Raw genomic sequence first — 26,690 nt, 5'->3', positions numbered from 1 at the left:
TTGATGAATACTTTTCTTTACTGAATGTGTCAGAATATGTTGTCATCCAGACACAAGCAGCTACTGCTGTAAGATAATCTGTCGAATTTCCCATTTCTTCATGAAGATATCGGTTAGCTTTCCTTCCAAGGACTACAAATGGTTGTTTTAAATAATCATTATTGGAGCAACGGTCTGTTAGAGTGGGATGAGCAAAATAAATTTCAATAAATAAATTTCAAAATAAAGTTTGATATGTCACAAATTATTAAAAATAGCTACTCTTGTGAGTTTGCTTTTGTTCAATATAACTTTTTAGCTTTTGAGAATTAATCTTCAAGCCACAACCGCATCAATCACAGTGGCTGGACTAGGTAGTCTAGCACACAGACCAAGAAGTCAATTAATCAGAAACAACATAGAAATCCAGAGAAGTCTTTTGTGACCTCATATGACCTGTTTCTCAGCACATATTAGGAACATTGATATTCATTTTCTTCCAACTTGTTATGGAAAGGTTTCTCTTTTTTCTTTTTTTTCTTTGTAAATTTTAGTGGTAACATTTCTTTTTTCTTCATAAATTTCAATGATAACATTTCTCTTTGCTCAGAGACTTTCACATTCTTGAACATCTAATTGAGGACCTTAACAGCGTACCATCTGATAGTTCCGAAAGTAATAACAGACCATTCACACACCCAGCCACACCCATCGAATCACATCCTCGTCGGCGTCGCACTGCACCGCTAAAACAGACAGCCCAAGTTTCATCTGATTGGTCGAGAATACCACCCGCCACTCTCTCCTCTCGCCTCTATGGCTCCGAAATTGTAGAGAGTTCCGATGAAGAAGAAGAGTCTAAAATGTTAGATGACATTTTCTTTGTGAATTGAGTGAACAAAAAACGTAAGTTCTTACGATTTGATTTTGAAGTAGTTTTGTTTATTATCATAACATTTGTTGTTGTTATTATCTTGAGAATTAACATTTTTTAAATCTCACTTTCTTTGTAATGAATTGTAATATGAGTGGCGAGCTGATTCTTCATGTTAAAATTGGAACTGAAGCACAGATCACCAAAACGATATGTCAATTTCTGTATTTATGCAAGAGTTGTGTTAGCACAGTACAATAACATTGATGTTCTTCCATTGACCTCAAACCGTTAGAAATAATAAGAAATATTTTATTAAAAACAGTCAAAATGAGTTTTCATTACAGAAACCCTGCATCTTACTTGCAGGAAGCAGAGCTGAAATCCAGATAGTTGATTTGATTATTGAGAATAGAACATGGTACATTAATGTGTGTACACAACTAAACTTGTATCACAAAAAGATATGATTCCCTAAAGCCAAGTGGAATTTTCCACTCTACATTTTTCCTCCCTCAATGAAGACATCAATATTTGTTGATATAATCCAGTTCTGTCTCCTGGTTATATTAGTTGTAATGATATTGTTGGATGGAGTCTGGTCTTGGTTTAGTTGGTATGAGACTCATGGGAGGGAGCGAATCATTGGTGAAAGATGGCAGCGATTCAAAGAAGGGTTTTTTGGGTTGTTACAGTGAACATGTCTGATGGATATCTGCTCCACTTAAAGCAGCATTTTTGCATTTTGTCACCGTTTCCACTTTTTTTGAAAAGTCCATCAAGTTTTTTTACATATATCAATCACAAAACAGCAAACTAAGATATTAGCCAAGTTTTTTCCCTGCCAAAAGCGTTAATTGGCGAGTAATTAAGGACATTTGCAGATAATGATAAAAGTGTCCTCCAACAAATTACACATTTAATATTAATCGCATACAGTTCCCCCAACCCACTAGTTTGAATTCAACCGATCAGAGATGCAGGTTTAGTTATGAGCCATTGCTAAAAATAGATTCAAAACATTGAGTTGGTAACTTGGTACATCCAGCGAGATGGACTCTAACAGCTCCCTGGTTCAACTGCCATAGACAATCTACACAAATCAAGCATGTTCTTGTATTACCTATTAGCCAATGACGTTCGTAGCTTTTAAATATTCATATTATGGGGGAGGTTTATTTGGATCCCAACGGAAAATATCTTTGAGAAAAACAAAGTTGAGAGTTGTAAATTTTTCGACTTTTATGCCACCATTTGAAGTTAGATATATTGAATAGATAAGCTAGTTATGTATGTCGTTATGGCATCGTGGAATCAGTGAGGTTGAGAAAATATGAATTGCAGTTTATAAATACAGTACTGATATGATCTACTGTAACAAACAACATACAGTGACCTTATCGGTCTTTTATTCTGAGAATAATAAGATTTAAAAAAAATTATGTGTGCCTCGGGGGGAGTCGGGGGCCTAGCAGTATAGCAATATTCTGCAATGCTTTGATGTAACTTTGTTTTTGTTTATTTCACAATGTTTTGCTAAGTTCTGTCTCTTGAAATACAAAGTAGAATCCTGTTTGGTACTGTCATTTTAGGATTCTTAGTGTGATTCTTGAAGCAAGGGTCAAAACCTAACTTCTCCTAATCAGGGATTTCATCCACAAAAAGGTTTTATTTGTTAGCTTTTAAAATAAATTTCTGAATTTTTGATGGCTTTGATCTTTTGCTCAAATGAATTTTTGTTTTTGTTTTTTTGTTAATGAACCAAAGTGAAAGTAACCCATCTGCAATGATTTTCCCTTTTTGTCAGAAAAGGAGAAAGTGCAATAGACACTGAACTGGATAATTTCACTTGTCATGGATAACTGTAATACTTAAAGGAGTATACATGGTTATTTAAAGAAAAATGATATTTTCTTTGAAGAAGCAATGAATTTCAGACTTGAATTTGATTCAGTCCTTTCAGTACTTTATCTACTTCAAAATTGTATACCGTTTAAAGTATTAATGCCCCGTACATATGAAATAATATTTGCCTCATTGCTTTTCAAAATTCCTCTTTAATTGCTGGAGCTATTAAAGTCACTTTAATTGCCATGAAACCTGAACGATAAAATCCATCAAGGAACTCTCAAGTTTTTAACGAGACTATGAGAGCCGTTACAGTCTATGAGATATGCGCGGTGTCTCATTTCGTGCTGTTAGGTGAAGCCGAGGGAGAAAATGGTATCGAATTAATGTCGTGCTGTGGTGCAATCCATCAACAGTAATGTGTGTTCTACTTCATTACGCTCGCATACTTATTGATGGTTAATAGCTCTGTACCTTTTTTTGCAATAGTAAGGTTTCAGTATAAGTTCAGTAGGGAGTTCAGTTTTACGTTCACGCTTTAAGTATTACGTGCAATAATAAGTTGTGTAAAAGTAAGTTGGCCTGACGTAATAAGTTCACGGTAATAAGTTCACTGTTTCAGTAGTAAGTTCAGTAGTGAGTACACTAATAAGTTCACTGTTTCAGTAAGTTCACTGCTAGTTTCACTGATTTCAGTTGTAAACTCAATAGTAAGTTCCCTGCTTCAGTAGTGAGTACACTGATAAGTTCACTGTTTCAGTTGTATGTACACTATTCACTAATAAGTTCATTGTTTCAGTAGTAAGTTTCATAGTAACTTCACTGTTATAGTAGTAAATTCACTAACCCTGTCTCAAAGGAAACAAGTAATGTGTATCATTGGGTGCTACCATCATGCATTGTGCTAGACTTGTGTGTAAAGCCATTATACTGTGTGTAGACTTTAATATAACTCACAACGACCTTCAGATATGGTAAAGTATACCTACACACATATGCTGTGCATGTTGAACACCACAGTATAAAGAAAACAACTCGATCAAGATAATAAATTTCCTGAGCATTCATTATATGATGACAGTGTTAATGTAACTCTGTTCGTTTCCAAGGAAACAGTTGGAAACAGTTGCTTGTATTATAATTTACCCATTCATTGCAAGAAACCACCATGTTTTTTCAATATCAGTATTGCTATGAATGCTAATTTCTTGAAAGATGACGTTGGTCAGACGTGAAGTACTGATACGTGATGCCAATGTAGAAAGGCTGTTTATCTGTGTTCATAGTAAAATAGATACTAAGTAACAGTGTGGTGTAACACTTAGAGTCTTGCTCCCTTCGTTAGATACATACAAGTATTTTTCCTTGACCTAGGTAGATAAGAAAAAAGGTATACAAAATAAGATATACATTTAATATTCTTGGAAAGATAGCTTTGAGGTGAGAAAGTTGGTGTGCACCTTGATAATTTACTTGGATAGGATTTCACATGAGCACGTACAACAAGGCTTTCCTAACCATTGGGGTTCAATGTGCTACATCCTTAGCCTTTAATTATACTGCTCTTGTATTTCAGAAATCTACAATAGATGTGACAGGCCCACCGTGGGCTGTTCTTAATTGCTAGATACATTTCACTGAGTAAAGTAACATTTCCAGTTCCATTTAATCGTGAATCTAGAACGAATTCTCCACACATCAGGTCCAGCTGCTGGTGTCATATTGTAACCTTCAAGGAGTGGAAGTAGATGAAGTTACAAAGAATGTTTAAACTATTCCATGTAAGGGATACTGGTTATTCGTAAAAAACTGGTTTTCAGACTGATTATAACAGACTCAAGACTAATCGAAACTAATGGACTCCAACAGTTGATGACAATAACGTCTTCAGCCTGGATTGTCATATGCAAAGTAGGCTAGGAGAGGCACCTCTGATGTGGAAGTGTGGTTGGTTTGGCTACCTGCTTCAGAATTTTTAGTGAACCTACTTACATGGAATCCATGGAAAACTCACCACCACCGCAAAGCTTACCAATTTGAATAGGTCAAGAGATGTCTCCGTCCCGGTGAGTCTTGGACTGGGTCATCTAGAGTGAGGGACACTCATCATTTGCAAGACGGCTGAGTCTGCTTGGTGAATCCCCTCTCTGTTTAATATTACCCTTCTATTACCCTCCTAGTACCTAGAACCAAATGGGGTTACCTATGCCAACCGTGCTTTTTTCAGTTTCTGGTCCCAAATTGTGGAATACCCTCCCAAACCATTTAATATGTATACCTATTAAATCACTTTTCAAATCTTAACTAAAAGCCTACCTCTATGCTAAACATTTTTTCAATATGATTTGTAATGATTTTTCATTGTTGCATTATTGTTTTTGCTTTTCTTTCTATTCAAACTATATATGTACGGCGCTTTTGACAACTATTTTGTTTATAATTAGCGCATTATAAATCTTAGTTATTATTATTATTATTATTCTATGATGAGACCTTTCCAGGTTTCTTTAGAGTTCAACTACCTTCCATTGCTAATGTTTGCCACACAGACTTTGGACATGTAACTAATCTATGCAGATTGTTTCAGCTAACATCTCCATTTGCATTTAAAGATGGTAGCAAAAATGTCTAATCCAAACAAACTGCATTGTTCACCCTGAGAGTTTGAATATATTCAGTACTCCCACGCATCTTTCAAATGCAACATCCTCCATCAAAGGTGCTGTCATACCAAAAAAATTCATCATCTTCAATTTTTTGTAGTGTTCTCACATGATCACATAACATTTTAAAAGGCATAGTGCAAAAGCACAGCAAAAAAAGAACAAAAAAACTCTATCTAGGCTTCCTGGTTTTCAAATTAAAATGATTCATACAGTTTGTGTCTGTGTATGTTTGACAGAAGCAATCAACATTGCATACATATGGCTACAATGTGTCGATGGATATTCTTTCATGGCGTAGTTAAAACATTTTTTGGGAGCCGAATAAAAATGAATCTGTTCCGAGACTTCTCGGTGAGTGAAGGAAATATTAAACAAACACACCTCCAGTCGTGCAATTTGAGTAATTAAATCACAAAACTGTCGCAAGACACCTGCTACTACAACAGCACACTGTAGATATGATGATTCCTCTCCGTTTGAAGTTCTTCCATTTGAGACCAAAGCTGAAAAATGAAAGTCAATATTTCCACTTTCCTGTTTAGAATAGCTTTATAGCTTCCCTATAAAAACAGCTCTAAACCAGAGGCCATAATGTTGATTTAAAATATCTCAATAATATCTCTCTTGTTTAGCAGATGTGGAAGTTATTTTTGTTAATTTGGCACTTCTGTTACGCCTTAAGTCTACTAATACAAAAACTTTTATGAAATCATCCTTTGAAAACCTGACTTTCAGTATCTTTGTATTGCTTTGGTCAAGAAAACAAGAAAAAACAATTCTTTTTTTCCACCACCCCTGATTGAGAGGGGCCTATGATAAGGGGAAACAGCAAAAGAAATTATATTGCTAATTGGTAATTATCAAAGAAACTCATGAAAATAAAAAAGGGAATTTTTGTTTTATCTGTGAGGTTTGCTTGCAATGGAACTATACTTCTTTAACTGTGATGAGTGACAAAGGCAGAGAGGAGAGTGGTAACTCAAGATGAGAGACATTAATGACAGATGTCGGCCAGGGAGCCATCTCATTTTCATTCTTCTTCGAACAGAAGCGAGCTTGTTTCAAGGGTTTGAAATGTATCGACCGGAATATCACATAACCTGTAGACTTAACAAGTGGCAAAGTAGAAAGTGTCCACATAGGTCAAAGGTCACTGAGTAGGCTAGGGAATGTATAGTTTTTAATACAATTACCACATACCCGTACCACATACCCGTACCACATACCCGTAAAGCCCCGCTTCCCAAACCGATTTCTTGGCAGTACATGTCGTGATTTCCCTCCGACTGGTCACGACCAAAATCAAGGACCAAAATCATCTAGTATGTACTATCTGGTAATTGATGATAAAACTGCACATTGACTGATTCGATTGCAATCGATTGCACATTGACTGAAAAGTTAGTATTGACAAAAGCATTTCAGAGAAGGCATTTCAGAGAAATTTATCAAAACTTTGGGAAAGGACCTAACACACTACAGGATTTATTTACTCTCATGTTATCCCATCAGAAACATTGCTAATTTACTGATCATGTTTCTTAAATATGCTTTTAAACGCTTGGGAAGCCATTTGGTTCGTGACCAATAGTTCACCGAGTTTCATAAGAAGATGAATGCTACAGTGTATTTTAGTCTGCCACTCATGAGCATACAATTTGGCAATTATTCTATTTCAACATAAGAGCAAATATGTTCATAACAGAAAATAAATTGAAAGTTTAAAAAAAAAAAGGTCTACAAAATTCAGGTTTCTGAAAGGTTTACTCAAAGTATAACTTTATTTCAAGACCTGACTGAGTATATTTCAGAGTACAAGATAAGAACTCATTACGTGATACTGATATGCAACTGAAAATACATATATATGTTAAAGCTGTACCGATACCGAAAGCACCTTGAATTTAAATTAAAGATTGAAGCACGAAAATCATATTTTGCAATTAATATTTTGTTCAATTACTCCATCAATTTCTTGACATCAATCTACACTGACTTAACTTTTTATCTAAGACTAAAGAATGACTCACCATATCTGATTTAACGACATGGTTGCTATGGTGACATGAAAACAACATTGTTTGTATCACTTGCAGCATGAACATAGTATGAATGAAATGTGACAAGTCATTAAACTAAGTGCAAAGAACCCATGAAAGGTTTTAATATTCTCGTGCATGTTCGTTAATATTTAATAACTAAACAGAGATATGCAGTGAAAGACTAAACTTGAAAGTTGACTGTTCAATAGATATAGATATATATATATAGATATATATTGTACCTTCATCACAATAGGCTATGATATAATATCAATGAGGTTTAAGTATTTTGTTGTGAAAGGTTAACCCGATTTATGCCACAATCAATATCTATGCTTGACGTTATGGCTAACATATCAATTGTTATGCAATAATTTAGAAACTATATAATTTTTTATAAATTATACCTTCTGCATATATATATATACTTTAGACCATTACATGATAGATACTAGAATGAAATGATATCTTTAATTTGGTTTTTTAATTTTTGGTACTTTTTTTCCAACTAGCTACACACCCCCTACATGTTAAACAGTCGGTATGAACTAAACATATATGTCAGAAACACATTGTGGTGCATACAGTAATGTCCTACATTAAATGTATATCAAATGTGTATTTATATTGCTCAAATACTTGTGAGATTAACACTGTCAATTATTTCAAGAATGAAGATTCATTTATCACAAATAAATTCCATCAAAATAACTATGCTTATTTTAAATTATTTTTGTGAAATCACAAGGTAGACAGCTACTACATCTCATTGAATCCACCGTCGAATAATTCTTGCTTGGGGTTTATCGTCGTCGTGACGATACAATGTGTCGTTGTTCAAGTTAGATCTATATTCAGTCAGCATATTTTTCCAGCTGCGCGTTCTGTTCTTTTACAATTCCCACGGCGCTAGTTCCCATCCGTTATGATGTGAAGAAAGCGTTTCATTCTGATATGGTTAGGTGGATTATTCAGCACTAATTGTTTCCATGGTGATTGCATAACGTAACTCAGTGAAGGGAGAATATTTGAAATAAAATTCTTAAATTCAGTCACATTTACTTAAGGAGTTATATTGCTAACGATTGGCCATTTATCGCTCTCCCATCTCTTGTTTGAGCTTCTCCAAAGCTGGGATTGGTTTATATTCTTGGTTCAACTTCAAAAACTGGAAAAGAGAAAATAGTAAAGAAGTTAAAATATAAAAAATAAGAAAGACACTTACTGATTTCTTAATAATCATAACTGGATGTTGTACTTTTGATTCACATTGCCTTCATAGCGTTATTGCATCATCTGCCGATATATTGGGATGACCTTTCCACCAAACACCGCCCTCTAGCCTACTGAGTGACCTTCTAATATGTTTAGGTTGTTCTCGACCAGAAGGGTGAAATCTTCACTTGAAGAAAAAGTGCAATTCTTGCATGTACTAGTTACATAGAGCATTGTTAGGAATCAGTAAGAAAAATTCATTATTATTATTATCTTTTTAATTTAAAAAAAAAAAAATTCAGAGTTTGAAGTACTGTAGTAGCACTAGCACAGATAGCATATTGATGTAGTTAAATACCTCACCATTTGCAACTTAGTTTAAGCAAATTTACTAAGTTGAAGGCTGATGTAAAAACCTTTAACTTTGCTACAAATTTGCAGCCCATTTTGAGTCCAGTGTAATGTATAAAGAATATCATAGGATGTAATTGGATATTTTTGCAATAACAAGATTGATTACAAGAAATGTCATGTTTGTTGACACAAAATAAACAATTTAAGAAAGTAATGTAGAAAATGATAAGATTATATCTTCCTGCTCATGTTTACCTTTAGCTGATATTTCACTCCACAAATTTAATGAATGTTCATTAACGATTTCCACCCATTCTATGCAAATTCTGTCTAGGTCTCGATGCATATGACATGAAACTTTCTAAGTTGATATCTATCTGATTATGCAATTAACCTATATCTCGGCATGGAACATCTCTTGTGAAATAAAATACAAAACCTTTCAATGTTTTCTGAACTCATGTTTGAACACCTATATATATATCTTTGGAATTTATTACGTTGTAAACACTCCCTTCCTGCTTTTTACCACTTTTAACAAACCCATCACATATTGGATCCATAAATTACCACATCTCGTCTCGAATTGCCGTAACTATTGAAGTGTTCTAAAAGCTTTGAAGCCTCCTGTTTTGCACCGGTTTCGTGATTACAATTTCCCAAGGGAGCACACACCATTTTGCTTCACTGAGTTCATTAGCATATCATGTAGTAATACCACAAGTCTCAGTGTAAAATAGTCTGTTTACACACAGTTATCGAACTCTTTTTGTGAACAAAATTTCAAATCATTATTTTAAGATGGGAAGTTTAACTCTTCTGGCCTCGGAGTGCATTTCCCTAGCAATGTTATTATTTGATGTTGTCAGGTAATTAGGAGAACGCGACCAATAATTTTATAAGGTAGATTTGATGCCCGAGGAAAGCAATGCATTTGACCAAGGTCAGTCTTAACGTATTGATTTATTATCCCTGCCCATACCAGGGCTCTCTCTCTCTGCCGTTTCAGTGGACGGATCATCTTAAGTAGATGAATTTTAATCATCAAAATAAAACAGCTGAACCAGTGGACGATATACGTACTTGATTTGATAATTCGAGTATGAGGAATATGAGACATTGTAGTGTAAAGAACTGTATATATGTGTGTGTATGTACGTATGTATATATATATATATACAGTATGTATATGCATGCATGCATGGTTCATTTCATTAAAAGTTAAATAATCTTGTGTAATTTTAGTTTTCATTACAAGCAAAATAAACTTGTGTTTCATGTTATAGCAGCTGTTTTAATCTATTAGGTTACATTAATTTGCAACTAATTAAGAAATTTATGAATAATTCAGAATTGTTTTTGTATCAAGGTATACTTTATCTGATACTGTATCACCGACTCCTGTGTAAATTGCTAAGCAAGTGAAAACAGTGCACAGCATTTCTTGCACACAGGAAGTGCAGTATTTTAAAAGAGAATATTAAGAGACATGAAAACTGCTACACAAAATTTTAAACAATAAATTATTTTCCTGATGTTTGAAGTCTTGATGTTATCAAACCTAAATGAGATGTACAATATGTGACTGTTACGATAGTTGAAGAAAAATCCTTTCTTCTGCTCTAAACATTTTAAATTTCCCTAGTCTGCTTCAATCAGAAGAGATAATTACTTGTTTTTTATGTGATCCGATATTGCTTTTATCTGAGCAATCCGTTTCGTGCTTAGTTCCGAAATTTTTTGAGATATACACCCAGTTATTCCCATCCAGACATATTAAGAGAAATTGGTCGAAGTGAAATTATATCTGTCACCACTCTGATTGATAAATCTCAGGAAATCTCTCGGGGAGAGAAGATAATTGCTTCGTCTTCTGATAAACAAAGTACGCTCTTAAAAAGTATAGGAACTCTGAGCCAGGATTTACGTAATGCACCCTCACTTATATCTCAATTCCAGCGCATAAATTATGAATTAACAGAGCATTCTGAAGTCACACAGTTTTGAGACTCAATGGGGTATCTTAGACTCAAGGGGCATGGTTGGGTAAATGTAGGTCTGAGTATAGTAATGATATCTCACTTACTGGAGACTGTAAACACAGAGCAAGATTCATGTGAGCTGACAATATTCATAAAAGCACTAAAGCAGGTTTAAGAAATTTTACTTTTTTTTTAGAAGGTGGCATGATTTTTAACAAACTTTTGGTGTCATGATCCAAAAATCATTCATTTCATGAGCTTGACTAGCCTAAGTTTTTTTTTTTTTAACTCATTGCAAAATGTTATTTTTCAAAGTACTAATTTACATTTTGGATGTGATTAATCATAATATCGAAAAGTATCTCGGTGATGAAATGTTTAGGACAAATTGGGATCAGTTATTTAGTAATTAACAGTCATTTTGTAGAAAACTATAGAAGGATATACCTGTACATGTCCTAATTTAAAATAAATGGAAACTTCAAAATGACAATTTGAAATTAAAAGCCAGGTAATGTAGTTTTTTAATTTTTTTTATTTCAAAGGCAAATTTCTGCTTTGTTTCATCTACCATTTTTTTATTAATCAATTAGTGATGAAAACCCTTTTTAAACCTCATGCATCATTTCCTTTTCACTCTCAATAAACCACTTTGTGACTTTACTTTAGAACAGCAGCCATTTGTCATAACTGTTCTCTGCAAAGAGCACATTTCCTCTCAGAGAAGGAGACGGCATCTTTTGAATTGATCCAATCAATCTTCTTTTTTTTTGCAATTTATCACTGATCATGAATATTAATATAACTGGTCCAATCAATGTCATTAAATAGGCTTTCAACTCATGAATATTTAAGTATGTGGCACAATCATATTATGTTTATATTGAAAAACTTCACCTTCTGCTGTTGAGATGGATTCACTTTCTCCCAAGGATGAGGGTTAGATCGCTTAAAGAGTCTGTAAAATTGGAGAAAAAAAAATAATAGCATTTAGATTTTGGTTAAGACATGGCTGTTCAAAAGAAGTAATTTTAGTAACTATTTTCATTGATTATGATGCACAAAAAAGACAACAAAATATATATAAACATAACAATTTGCATTATTTTCACACAAGCTGCTTTCATTAGAATAAAGGGTCACTAGTAACTGGCCCTAAATTTTTAAAATACTAAACTTGCCAAAATTTATCAAAAGTACTGTTTCTGATGCCATGACCCTTCCAAGACTATGAAGAGTGAACACAACTACACGAGAGGTAAATGTTTTGAGAGTGAGTGTAAAACGGTTGATTTAACTTTGATTTTGAGTGGTCACATTTGACTTCCTAGCATATTTTAGGCAATGCCCCATCTTCTATCCAGCAGTGGTTCATTAATAGTGTTGTCTGATAGGTTCCAAGTCCATCATAAGGGCTCTTCTGTACCACCTGGAATTAGGGAAAGGATCCACTTTGAAATCCCGGACTAAATGAAAACTTCCTCCCCTTACTCTTCTCAAGTTCTGTCAGCAATGTTTGAGATTATTTACATTGCTTAGAAAAAAACAAGATGCTTGAAAAATCAAATATTTTCTGATTTTTTCTTCGTTTTAATCAAAGATGTTATGACTTTACTTAAAGTGTGATTCACGTTTGTTGAAAAAACAAAAGACACAAAACGATCATTGCCTGTAAACGAAGTTATTTTGTTTTTATAACTTTCTTTTTACAATGACCCTGTTACATGGCCCATCTTCTAACTGGCTTTGCTATCATCACCTTTTGAAAACTTCATCGATTTGAAATTTGAAGCTTTTTGAAAAAGTTAAAAAGGAAAGCGCCTTGCAGCTCTCTTTCATCTTTGACTGCAATTTTTCATCTGTATTTTACATGAAATATGATCAATACACATCACAGCGATTGTTAGATAAACCTAGCCTTGAGAGGATATACTGTAATAAGTCAAAACTAAAACGTTCTGTTTTAATATTTCATCTGTGTTTATCTGCAGTAATCTCAAATCGTGAGGCGTTTGTCAATTTCTTGTAAAGAAAAGTTCAAGTGTCTTTTTGGTTTAAGTTTCATCAGATTGTAAAGTCGGATAAATTTGGATCACATTTCCGTGATGTTCTTTCGGTTGCACACACTGCCATGTTCTATGACAGTTGACACTTTTAAAGGGATTGGGCTTTGCCAAACTGTATGACTTCAATTATAGTCAATACCTTCTTCCTAACTTGAAGAAAATCCTACTTGTTGTGATATTTGGGAATTGGGTAAGTTTTATGGACCCCCCTTTAAACACCTTGTCAATTTATTGATTAAAAGGGTTCTCCTCCATTAATATTGTAAATGCATCAGTTCCCTTTTGACATTTTCTTGATTGGATATTTCTGACATAAAGTACAGTATGTGCCATGTGGTGAGTATTACAAGCAAACAATTGCACTCTTTTTGGCTGTGTCAGCAATCATATAAATTTCTGGAAGTTTTTTTCTCTCCTAGGTTACTGAGTAATAATGTAAAGCATTGTACTAGGTTACTAAGTGTTAACCTACAGCATTGTACTAGGTTACTAAGTGTTAACCAAAGCATTGTACTAGGGTAATAAGTGTTAACCTAAAGCATTATACTAGGTTACTAAGTATTAACCTAAAGCATTGTACTAGGTTACTAAGTAATGACCTAAAGCATCGTACTAGGTTACAAAGTGTTAACCTAAAGCATTGTACTAGGGTAATAAGTGTTAACCTAAAGCATTGTACTAGGTTACTAAGTATTAACCTAAAGCATTGTACTAGGTTACTAAGTAATGACCTAAAGCATTGTACTTACTACTAGGTTATTAAGTGCTAACCTACAGCATTGTACTAGGTTACGAAGTGATAACCTAAAGCATTGTACTAGGGTCATAAGTGTTAACCTAAAGCATTGTACTAGGTTATTATTAAAGTATTAACCTAAAGCATGATTGTACTAAGGTTACTACGTAATGACCTAAAGCATTGTACGAAGGTAATTTAACTTTTTGTCCTATATCAGTTTTGGTGATCACAGAAGTTTATGATGTGACCAATTACCCACTGTACAATATTTTGTGATCCTAAATTGTATACTGGGGGAACAAAATGAAGAAGTGATATCGTTACACTGAAACTGAAAGGTTAATGGGAATTAGGATGGTTAAAGATGAAAAGTAAATATCATGTATTTTACTGCCTTATACCATCAGTATTTTGTGCCATTCTCACCACTATATCCTCTCTTCCCCCTCCCCCCCCCCCATATTTTCTATTGACACTTTTTGGGATTGGTAACAAAATCATGTGTTATAATTACACCTACTTATTTTCATTTTCTTTACATTACATACAGCATATTGCTTTAGCACTGGCAAATGTTTTTAACCTTCAGACAAAAATCCTCTTTCCTCAAAGTGAACAAAATTGCCCCACAATGATAATGTCTCCCTCTCTCCTCTTAAAACATCCACCTAAGACTTCTCAACATCTGAAATTTAATCTCGAGAAACATCAACTTTGACAACGTCACAAAGAACTCATCTCAACTGTCGATCCTCAGAACAAAATTTCGTTATCTACGAAGTTATCGTTCCCAGGCTTGAGGAAGTGCCTTCAACCAGAGTTTTTTGTTTTGCTAGCATTATTCAGACTTTTATCATCATCTTTGGAGAATAAACTGTGACATGTTCGATTCTCATTCCCTCTCTCTAACTAAATTACAATAGATTGGTTGCCTCAAGAAACAAACTGTTATTACTCTATAAAAAAAGACAGAGAGAGACAGAAATAAGTAAGAGAGATCTAAGGATTTGTTGTTCTGAATCAAGATCTTTAAATTCAGAAACAGAGACCAAGAAAATGAAAGCCGGTCTTTGTCAGAAAATTGTTTACAGAATTTGGATCGACCATAAAAGAGCTGACATAAATTCTCTCTAGGTTTTTATTCAAAGTCGGTATGCAACCGTCCAATACTGTATCTCAACCTTCACATAACATTGAAGAGTGTCAGCACAGGAATGAATTCAGGGGGTGTGTGGGTCCCCCCCCCCCCTGGCCCATTTTCAATCCCACCAATAAAAAGTGAAAAGTAGTTACTAGCAGAACATTACATGTAGATCTGATTTATATTCTTAATATGCTTCAGAATGCACCATTCCACATAATAATTTTTCAGGGTGTGGGGTGGGGAGGGAGGGAGGGAGGGGGGAAGGGAGAGAGATCTCCAAGACCCCTGAGCATGAGGGTCAGCTTCAAAGACCACAGGGTTACACCACCTTCATTTAAAAAATCCTAGATCTACCCCTGCAACATGGTGCTTCACTTTAAGTCTAATACAAAATACATTGTTGTGTATTTCTCAATGTTCCCTATGTAACAAAGTAATCATATGTAGGCTAAACAGAGTTGGTTTTCATATAGCAAGATGAAAGATCAAATTGAATGTTGATGATGGATTTTATTGAATGTTGAATGTTCATGTAGGATAATTGAATTTTGATGTAGGATATTTTTGTGAAATAATATTTTTGTCAAATTGAATGTTGATGTATATAATGGATTTTAAATGACTTTTGCATTTTAAAGCTTGCTTACAAAGATGTTTCTTACTGTTGCTTGTACCATCTTCTTGTATTAATAGTGTCATAGTATAGCTTTGCAATATCAGGTGACTATTACTGTCAGACAAAGATGGCAGCAACATGTGACATTGACTGTTACATGCTTTGTTTTTAGATTCAGAACTGTTCAAATTTTATATTGTTAATATATATGTATGCCCATGTCCATGGGAAACATGATTGGAGGGAGGTTGTGAACTCAAGAAACTGTATCGTAAAGCTGGTTCCGTGAAGACCTTGCACAGGAAGTTTAACACACTAGCACTTGATGTTATCTAGACCCCTCTTTCCCTTCACCCTCCCTCTCCCTCCAACCCCCCCCCCTCCTCCAATTCATATTCCATTCCACCTTTGGTAACTTTCCTCATAAGATATAAATCAAATCTGCTTTTTTGGAGGGATTTTATGTTACAAATGATTTCCTTTTGTCTATTCTTATAAATTTCATTTATCAAGTGATTCTTTCTCAAGCTGTTTCGCTCGATCTAATAGAGCTCTTACTAGTATCTTCTTGGGGTCTATCTGCTTGGATTGATTATAAAAATTAAATTCATTGTAGCTAGGTTACTCTGAGTCCATTAAGATACTGTAGAGCAAATATTACAAACCCCACATATTAGTAATATGATCTATAGGCAGACTCAAGTACAGATTTGAGTGATTAGTGTTGATGGTAGATAAATCCACCTCATTTTGGCATACATGTAAAGAACAGTATGTATGGCTCTTGTTTAAAGACTACTTTACATACAAAACATATATTAGTATTTAAATCATGTGGATTTTGTCGCAGGGGGGGATTTGATTTTCAAAGCTAAATGATTCTGTTCTGTTGTGTTCTGTTCAAATTGCTCATTTCTCTTGTGTTTGAGGAATGAGTTCTGTTTAGAAATTTAAATTCTAAGCAAATCAATGGTACATTTGGAGAGAAAGTGAAACTAAGGGAACATTGGGGGGGTAAAGCATCCGATTGTAAAATTAAAATTAACAGTTATGTGACATTTGAATTGTAAAGTCAACCAATGATTTTACCCTGCACAAGTGCTTCTGGAATTGAGCATGACAAGGCTCTGGGGGGGTGGGGGGGGGTATTTTACGACGCTTCTCCCACAAATGTGGGAGAAGCCAGCAAGAGCTTATGGATTACAACTTACAAGCGGGGGTTTCCAATTAAACATTTGAACTCAGATTTGGAATCTTTTCAATTTAGAAAGTCATTTCAGCTGGGAAACCATAGATTGCTCTAAGATGAAAAAAACACATTACTATGACCCTGCCGGGTATCGAACTCGGCACCTCCCAATTTCTAAGCCTCATTGCTTCAAATGCCACCGCCTTTATCCACTCGGCCACAGCATCAATTCACAGGGGATACAGAAGAATGTACTATGATTTTCATAATATACTTAAGGAAAGTGGAATCTTTCCAAAAGGAGGCCCTGTGTCAAAATTGTCCCTGTGGCCCAACCTTGTTCCTGACATACTGTCCCCCAGTTGAAATCATGAAAATGCCCACATATGTGAACATTGTAAATTTTACACCCAATTGAAGCCAAGTTCTTACTTTCCGAGTTTTGGACTCATGTTTGATGACTTCCTGTTCTACGTTATTCTCAGTATTGTTTTTCAATACTTTTGCTATGAATTGAGCAATGCATGCTTCCTCAGGAATGTGTGTTACTTGCAATACAGGAAATGATACTTGTTTTTCCCAAATATTTGATCTAATATTTGAGCTAGTGCTCTGGTATTTACCTGGAACTATTGGTTACTTGAAATTGGTCTGTTGCTAAGCCTCACCGTTTGGTGACGCAAAGTCTATGGTTTGGATTCATACATATTCATGACACCCAGTATCATGACACACTTGTCTATTCCTGTACTTACACTACATCTGTTTTCTTGAATAGGCTGTATATGGAGAATGAACCTGCCATGGCACACACAGCCCCAACAATGATCACCACAGGAAATAGCTGGAGGAGATAATAACATGAATATTCAGTTATGTTAAAATTTCAACACGAACATTGATTGGTTATTGCTCATAAATAAAAAAAAATCTGAAAATTGACGGTTTGACGACATCATACCAACTCGTCAAATTGATGAAGAAACTAAAAAATGGTGTTTTGTTGAGCTGCATCAAATCATCAAAGTGACGAAATTCTGAAATGTGACATTTTGGCGCGATGCATCAACTTGTCAAAATGACAAGAACCTGAACATTAATGACTTTCAAATCTGGAAAAGTAACAAAACTGTGATATAATGTTGTCAAAACGTCAATCTTTAGATATATTCTCCATTTTGACGAGTTAATGCATCTTGACAACAAGTCAATTTTTCATATATTTGTCACTTTGATGAGTTGGTATATGATGTCGTCAAAACTTCAATTTTCAGATTTCTGCCATTTTCATGCTAAAATGTCAATTTTCAGATTTTTGTCATTTTCATGAGTTGCTGCATCTCATCAAAACATCTATTGACATGTCCCTTCTACCCTTCCGTAGTTTCCAAACTCTGAACTGAATCGAAAGCAACAGGACTGCGCTCACAAACATATTGTAAATTTATATGCAGATCAACTAACCTGATGATTGCCTCATAGTACCACTCGTGTAATTTGTTCGATTGAAAAACATGTTTTGGAAAACACAAGTATCAGACCTCAAAACTGTTTTGTTTGACTTGCAAATTTGGACAAATGTGTAAAAAAATCTCTTTTTCAAATACCAACCAAAAACAAACTTATGTTGATCAATTTCTGGTAGCGCTTTGCTAGTGCCGGTGATGTTATGTGGACTTTATTAAAATTCATAACAAACTGCTGGTCAAGTAGAGTGCAACTAGATAGGAAGTGCCCTCTGCTTGGTGCGTTTGAGACTGGAGAGCCCCATTGTGTGTTATTATATACTAGAACAAACAACAAACAAACATCAAACAAACAAGCAAATTAGAAACAAACAAAAAATTTACAAGAATCCAGAAATAGTTTATCATTATCTTCTTTATTACTCTTAAAGTGATACAGTTACAGTATTAACACCTAGTTGTAAGGATGCACTGGATCCAAATTTTTGGATTCGGCCGGAACCGGATTTTGCCGGATAGTACATGAAATCCGGCCGGATGAAATCCGGCCGGATGAAATCCGGCCGGATGAAATCCGGCCGGAACCGGATTTTTTCATTACACAAAAGAAAATCATTAATAAGAAGTAGAAGTATGATAGTTGTATTATTGTGGTCGATCTTTAGAAACAGTGGGTCAGACCATTGAGAAAATTAAATTAAACATGTTAAACCTAATTTTTCCTTACTTTGAATGTTTTTATTAATTTTTGGAAATAGTTTACAACTTTACATTGATTTAAGTTAATACCAACACCTTTTAAAGGAATAATTCAACCAAATTTTGAAAAAGATCCGGCCGGATTTTGAAAAATATCCGGTCGGAACCGGAACATTGCTCACTATCCGGCCGGATAGTCCGGCCGGACCGGATATCCGGTGCATCCCTACCTAGTTGTTCAATGTTATGCCTCTCAATACCATGAAAGTAAAAATTTGTGTCTCAAGCAGTTGAAATACCTTTGAAATGTTAAACGCAGCTCTTACGATATATTGTACATTGTGTGATGTTCGTTTGTTGCAGAATGGGATGGATGGAATGGGAGAACAACGTTGGATATCGATTGACTGTTTTAGTTGAACTTAAAGCCCTGTGTGTGATTTGGGCAGCAGATTTATTTCAAACAATTGATCTTGGATTCTGTTACACTTCATCTCGGAATATTGATGAGCAGTTACTTACTAACTATACGCTTCTGCAACAGAGGGTTACAGATTGAGTAACATTTTAACAATTTGATGAGCAGCTGGTATACTCAAGAGCAGCAACGGTGAAGATTCCTTTGGATTTACAGTCTACAGCTGTGTGAGAGATAACTGTGCAGCTGATGCATCCTGGAACATCAATGGGTTAGGGATTTGATTGCATTCAACTGTGAGGATTTCAGAGCAGCAGGTGTACTCAAGATCATCAACAGTATAAATTCCTTTGGATTTGCAGTCTACAGCTGTGTGAGAGATAACTGTGCAGCTGATGCATCCTGGAACATCAATGGGTTAGGGATTTGATTGCATTCAACTGTGAGGATTTCAGAGCAGCAGGTGTACTCAAGAGCAGCAACAATGTAGATTCCTTTGGTTTTACAGTCTACAGCTGTGTGAGAGATAACTGTGCAGCTGATGCTTCCTGGAACAGCAATGGGTTAGGGATTTGATTGCATTCAACTGTGAGGATTTCAGAGCAGCAGGTGTACTCAAGAGCAGCAATGGTGTAGATTCCTTTGGATTTACAGTCTACAGCTGTGTGAGAGTTAACTGGGCAGCTGATGCATCCTGGAACAGCAATGGGTTAGGGATTCAATTGCATTCAATTGTGAGGATTTCAGAGCAGCAGGTGTACTCAAGAGCAGCAACAATGTAGATTCCTTTGGTTTTACAGTCTTTAACTTAGCAAGGTCTTAATGTGCAGCTGATACATCTTGGAACAGTAATGGATTGCGGAAATAATTGTAGTTTTTTTAATATTTTTTTATGGTTTGTTTATATTTCTTTATTTATTCGTTTTATTGTAGCAACGCCCAAATTTGAATAATCTACGTTTCAATCTTCTGGTTCATATAATTGAACATATTTTTATATTTATATATTAATTGGGTTAAGTTTAATGAAACTTTGTTATGAAGGTTTCCTTTTGTTTCTTTCTTTCTTTCCTGTTTCTTTTCTATTTTACTTTTGTTGTTGCCAAGCATGTAATAATAAAATGGAACGTGATGTGAGTAAAACTATTGATAATATACACAAATACAAAGTATTAAAACTAAAAGTCTGTTGTGTTAATCGTTTTTAATATTTGAAGAAAAAAAAATATATACAAATGGAACTGTTTAATATTATAGTTGTATCTAAATGTATACAATTGGATTTTCATTCCCATACAAATTTTTTGACATAACCCAAATCTGTCACTGTGGCTGCCAAGCTACCAGCAACGGCTTCTAGTTTTACCAATTGTTGCTTTCCTTGTCATTTGAGAGGCAAGTGTGTAATTGAAGCTAATCTATATTTGAAGGTTTACTAAAACCATATGTCATTCAGTCATGTTGTGAAAGACCAAAGTAATTTCCTGCAGTAAAATCAAATGGTCCATGTTTGCCATTGCCAACATATAAAGTGTTTCTAAGTCTAGTTTCCCTTCCATTACCTGCAGGAGTCATGCCTTGCAGGGCTTGAAGAGGTCTGTCACTCTGACCATGCAACCCTTCCTTTCCACCCCCTTCAACACCTTCCAACCCCCTCCCATGCCTCTCAAGTCCCTCCCACCATATATTCATATACAAGCACTAAAGTTTTTTCTCTCCCCCATTGGCTTTAAGTGTTGTAGTAAGCCTTATGACTGAATGAAAATCTCAATTGTCCAGAATCTTATATGCAAATTAGGCTAGAGTTAGCTACTTCTGCAATGAGAGTATGCTTAACCTAGGTTAACGGTTTACTACTATTTTTTTTATTACTTTTAATTATTTATTTATCAATAATTCTTTTAAAAGATTTATCTGTCAAACATATTGCAGTGTATTAAATCTTTATAGTGAAACTACTGTAACAAACTAACAATACATTTTGTCCTCACATAATATGTGATTGTAGAGATGTGTTGTAGACACACGAAACTGCTTAAAGCATAACATAAATCCGTCTAACTGATTTTACACGATTGTCTATACAATGCTTGACAGATGGGAAACATCTAGAAAATAAGTCAAAAGCACCTAAACAAGGCAGTATAACATCCATTTTTTAACCCGCTAGAATCGTCAAAGGCCATCGAAAATATGGCTTAAGAAGTACTCCAAGCTCTTTTTTTTAAAAGATATTCACGGGTAAACTATAGAGGTCAAAGGTCACAAACATATTCCAGCGGCCCAGCAGTAATTCGCCATTTAAAGTAGAGTAAACATTCTTAATCATTATAGTTTTTATGAGAGAAAGCTTTTGTGAAGTAAAGCTCCATGTGTCACAGGCAACCTCAGTGCCACTTCCCCCTCCCCTATCCTCCGTGGGCAGGGTTATAGCCTGTCTTGGAACATAATACGTATTCAATCGGCTGCTCCCGATTAACATGACACAAGCCCAGAATAAAGAAAATAAAAATGTTACAGTTTATTAGGTGTTGTGTTTTTTTAATCAAATCGAGAAATCAAAAAAGACAATTTGAGCAACAAAATCACCTCGAAAATGACAATATAATAACTTTGTAAATGCTACAAACTTCTGACTTGAAAATTTAAAACGTCGAGATACAAATTGTTTTGGTTCTATAATACCAAATGTATGCCTCTCTTTCAGCGGTCTATTTGTTTGTTTGTTCATGTCAGTAATAAAACACTTTTACAAATGATAGTTTAACTTGATTTGGTGTCGTGAAACTGAATACCGCCGTAGAGCGTGGCTTTCATCTTCATAAGATGACCTGCAAGGGACACTTAACAACTTGACCGCGCGAAACCCGCCGCAGGGAGGCACTTCACCCAATGCTTGTAATTCTTGATGTGGCGCGAGAGAGAGAGAGCTAGAACGTGATTGGTCTAGCAGAGAATCGAATACATTCCTTCGAGTTAAGTTTCTCTACAGGGAGATGGCGCTTCCATTAACTCCAACTTTTGTGACCATTCGTATTAAGTTACAATTCACAATTACCTTAGGGAAATTGGATTAATTAGAGAGTTGTTTTAACCGTTCATATACGACAGTGAAAATCTCCTACGACAAACGCTGTTGTTCTTTTCCCGCTCTCAACACTTTACCGTACTGTATACGTGTGGTTCAGTAATATGGTCGTTGTTATCACTGATCTGTGGTAATTCGTGTACAGCTTAGGCCTATATACGAACACTAAAAGATTATATTCCAAACCCCTCCCCCAAGAACGAAAACAAAATGCTATGGTGCCATCACTTTTAGTGATATGAATATGAAACGTTTTTTGATCTAATCAAAACAGTAAATTCGTAAGACAGGTACAGACCCTACAAGTTACTTTAATAATATTATGTGAGTTACGTTTTTTTTTTTTGTGTTTCCTTGAAAGATTGTTGGAGGGATATTGTGACGTCATATTAGTTCCACGAACGGTTGAAGTGAATGTGTCACTCATGCAGCCTGCCCACCCTCGTCTCCACATTACACATTGCTTTATAAATAAAAACGACAAATAAGACATAAATAACAATAATAAACAACACCGTGTCTTCGTACCTCATAATTGGCCATTCCTAACCTCTTCACAATCCCCTGTCCGCTCACTCCGTGTGGCATCGTGAATATAGCTTTTAGAGATCGCCTGTAAAATTTAGAAGAAGATAGAAAATCATGACAACTCGCCGCCATAAGCCACAAGAAATCAATAAATGGTTACCAAGGAAACCTATACGCAGTCTGTATGTATCTGCATTGTGTGGAATGAAGGTTCGGGTGCTAGTTTTGGATATAACATTTGCTGTCACCAGTGATGTATATAGGAAAACATGGTAGCCTCCACGCAGCTAGACGCCGAAGTCAAATAAATTGGAATATCCTGCTCACTGGTAATCAACTTTTAGAATTACTGAATGTGCAGAAACTTTTTCCCCAAAATACTTTCAAGTGGGGTTCTGACCAAAATTACTTCTGAATCACGACGAATGGAAAAATTAGACAATATCTCAACGAGTAAACCAAAATGGTTTCTAGGTGACAGCGAAGGTGACTTCTTGAGCTGTGAATTCTGGAGTGACCCAGTTAACTTTCTTGCATATGTTTGATGCTAAGACTGATACGTGATAACTTTTGAAGCTACAATTACCCCCACACACTGAGTTGAAAATAAGTTTAGCTGACGAAGTTTTGTGAAGGCCTTACTAATGAAAATCTAAATAACTTTGAGAACCTTCTGTTTACCTCACTTTGACCTTGTTTACATATCTTAGCCTAAACAATTCTCGCAATAACAGGTTTTGTAATGGCTTGAAATGTGTCAAATTTCAATTCACGAATTTGCAATAACCGTTCTCGTTCCCGTCTGTTTGTATGTAGTGAGTCTAATGACTCTCTACATACATTTTGTTCAATTCCTTCCTTCATATGTCTGAATTATTCTATTTTCATTTTAAGCCACGGTAATGAAAGTGTGTAATATTGCTATATATTCCTACCAGGGATATGGAAGAACATGAAATATAGGCAAACTTCTACAAATAATTGTTTCCAAATTGCTCGGTTTGTTTGTCCTTCAGTCAAGACGTTATCCTTGCTACGTAATGACATATACTGGTGTCGATGTGTCAACTACTACGGCCAACGACTTGGACAAGCAACACTCGATACACTATGTTTCCTAAATCACCAGATTGTGATGTTTATATTACAAATGACTTTGTTGGGGATTTTTTCGTCATAATTAGAGTTGGTATGATGTTTCTGAAATATTGATTTTTATGGGTGGGAGAGGTAAGGGATCCCTCCCCTCAATGATACAGATCGGTAAAGGCACACTCAACCCTTCCTTAACGAGCACACTGGATTCCCTTGTCTTGCCCCCATCAACATGAAACTCCTTTCGGTTACCCCGTTCCTATCCCTTCCCCAGCAATCATGAGATTGTCGGGGGTATATATCAATATTTGTTTTGTTTTTTATTCTTCTTTATTTTTAACATTAGAATTCAAGTTCAATAGTAGGTTTTGAAATAAGCATATAGTACATGGCTTCGTTGTGCATAAGGCTTGTATACGTTCTTAATGTGTACATTATACGTTCATTGCATGTGAAATATATACATGCTGTAATTAGCTGTATATGGTAGAACGACAGTAACGTATTGCGTCGTCAGCGTTTCTTTGTATTTCTATATAGAACGCCCACGAAACCTTTGGTTGATTACACTTTCTGTTTACATTGACACGGTTATTCTTTTCAATGTTCGAGGAAGTACACTTATAACAATCAGAGTGTACGTGCGTTTTATCACGGTTTGCAATTATAAAAATGACCTTTGACCTTGCCACATAATGACTATACTCATTAAGGGTCCTTTAACCGTATACCCTTCCCAACCATATTCTTACCCTTCGCGTCGATACGGGTCCGACTTGCACGTGTGTTATCACTGAAAAGTTCTGGCGGTTTGCTGAACGATGGATGAATTATGTAGCACAACATATTGGAGATACAAATTCAAGAAGGGGAAGTTTGGGACAATATCTGGAGGCAAACCTTTCTGCCCCCCCCCCCACCCACTATCCGCTCCTTCCCTGTCCCAAAAGTAGAAAGTCACAAAGTACATGCATGCATAGGTTGCGTCATACCCCCAGTAGCCTCCGACCAGCTACTTTCTAAATACAAATGCTGAATACACCCCCTCACCTGGATCTCTGCCCATTCAAAACCACCCTACATTACCTCCTCCCAACCCCAGGCCCACTCTGCCCACCCGCAACGTATTTAAACCATCGAATTTTCCTGAATTCGTATCAATAGAAGAGGGATCCGATGTGCAACAAGATATAAAAGTGCATTTGCATGTCAGTGTATATATAGCCGTACCTACTACAAATCGTTCCGCTGAGGAGGCCAGTAAACTTCTAGATATATGAGTTGCGACTATACGCTGTGTTACGCACCAGTCATTTCAGTTAATTCTGGCGTAACTTAATTAAAGTATAGTATGAAGCATTGTTCCCTTTAAGTGTTATCTCCATGCACCCTACCCTAACACCATGCACCTTTCTATGCATGGTTTTTCTTCTTTTGCCGACCAAATTTGGCAATTCGTCGGAAAAGAAGAGCCGTATGCTATACATACGCATGGAATATGTAGTGGTGCGGTTTTAAATTCTCATCTACGTTTACGCAGACGAAATGAATGTATTGTGTATTCATGCAAGCACATAAAGTGTTAACTGTTTCGTTTTCATTTTCATGGATATCATGAATAAACATGGCCTTTAGACTTCAGACGGTAAACAATATCAATCAAAAATCTATCATAAAAAAACCACCCATTAGATTAGAACGATCATTTAAATAACAAAACACGGTGTATACTGTTCGTGATCAATCGGCCTATACCTGCTATATATATATATATATATATATATATATATGTATATATGTATATATATATATATATATATATATATATATATATATATATATATATATATATATATATATATATATATATATATATATATATATGAGCAAAACTGTCCGTATGCGAAACCGTAAATATAAATTATAATAGAAACGTATTGCATATAATTTAATAGAGGGGAAAAAATCATTTGCCCTGCCATTTACTCATGTATCCAGCCCGTTGAAAAAGATTCTATAGTATAACTTTCGAAACATCGTGCTTTATCATTCTTTGAAAATACCTTCAGAAATCATTGATTAGACAAAGTCTTTTAAACATATTTTTATTCTTTGTTCTTCTTTTGTTTTCTACTGAGTAAAGATGTTGACGTAATAAAAGTGACTGTTGGTCATTTCCACTCTTCCTTAAAATGAAAACTCAATAAAAAGAAAGTGCAATGTACTATACTGTGACGTGTTACAGTAACACTTGTATATGCAGAAAAACATAGACGACAACTTAAGACAACTTCATAAAAAAAAGTGCTCTAAATTTGTATTCCACATTTCATAGTAAAATTATTAAAGACTTTACAGAGTAACATTTTGCCATTTAGATTAATTTTAACTACACCCCCCCCCCCCCTTTCACTTCTCCGTTCACCCTTCTCAGTTTCAAACAGTCGATAAAACAATTGGTCATGTTTATATGAGTTAAAAAGAAATCTGATTTTGACATGAAGTCAACACTTACCTTCAAATGAAAAATATATATATATATATATACTCAAAGACTCAAGTAACCAGTCAACTTGCTTTTAATAAATCCAAATTCACATATGTGACTCAACAAAAGTCAACGAGAAGGAACTTTGCCCATTCTGGAAATCGCGAGTTACTTATTAACCTTTGTATTAGAGG

The 26,690-nt window shown here is 35.2% G+C and overlaps 2 protein-coding genes across 2 annotated transcripts in view; one reads left to right on the top strand and one right to left on the bottom strand.

The window, feature by feature from the left end:
• The window catches only part of LOC139966853 (uncharacterized), a 27,923-nt gene extending 7,480 nt beyond the window's left edge, over positions 1–20,443 (top strand). The window contains exons 7-8 of the mRNA XM_071970276.1: positions 590–885; positions 19,243–20,443. Coding sequence (XP_071826377.1) covers positions 590–872 — 283 coding nt within the window. The 3' untranslated portion in view covers positions 873–885; positions 19,243–20,443. The remainder of the gene's footprint in view (positions 1–589; positions 886–19,242) is intronic.
• Positions 8,263–26,690, bottom strand: LOC139966854 (normal mucosa of esophagus-specific gene 1 protein-like). Its single transcript, XM_071970278.1, has 5 exons — positions 26,524–26,690; positions 22,914–22,998; positions 17,470–17,558; positions 11,858–11,918; positions 8,263–8,577 (listed from the first exon to the last, which is right to left on the bottom strand). Exons 2-5 carry the CDS (start codon positions 22,971–22,973, stop codon positions 8,503–8,505), a joined length of 285 nt encoding a protein of 94 aa, XP_071826379.1. The 5' UTR covers positions 22,974–22,998; positions 26,524–26,690; the 3' UTR covers positions 8,263–8,502.

The sequence above is a fragment of the Apostichopus japonicus genome, chromosome 4 (genome assembly GCF_037975245.1).
Source record: "Apostichopus japonicus isolate 1M-3 chromosome 4, ASM3797524v1, whole genome shotgun sequence".
Taxonomy (NCBI): Eukaryota; Metazoa; Echinodermata; class Holothuroidea; order Aspidochirotida; family Stichopodidae; genus Apostichopus; species Apostichopus japonicus.
Note: the sequence above shows the minus strand (reverse complement) of the source record. Positions and strands in the feature narration are given on the sequence as shown.

Coding starts and splice junctions, on each gene's coding strand:
- LOC139966854 (XM_071970278.1), bottom strand. CDS start 22,973: ATGCCACACGGAGTGAGCGGACAGGGGATTGTGAAGAGGTTAGGAATG. Junction 17,559..22,913: donor TAGGAATGGCCAATTATGAG/GTACGAAGACAC, acceptor TATCTCCTCCAG/CTATTTCCTGTGGTGATCAT. Junction 8,578..11,857: donor ATCCATCTCAACAGCAGAAG/GTGAAGTTTTTC, acceptor TCTCTTTTCCAG/TTTTTGAAGTTGAACCAAGA.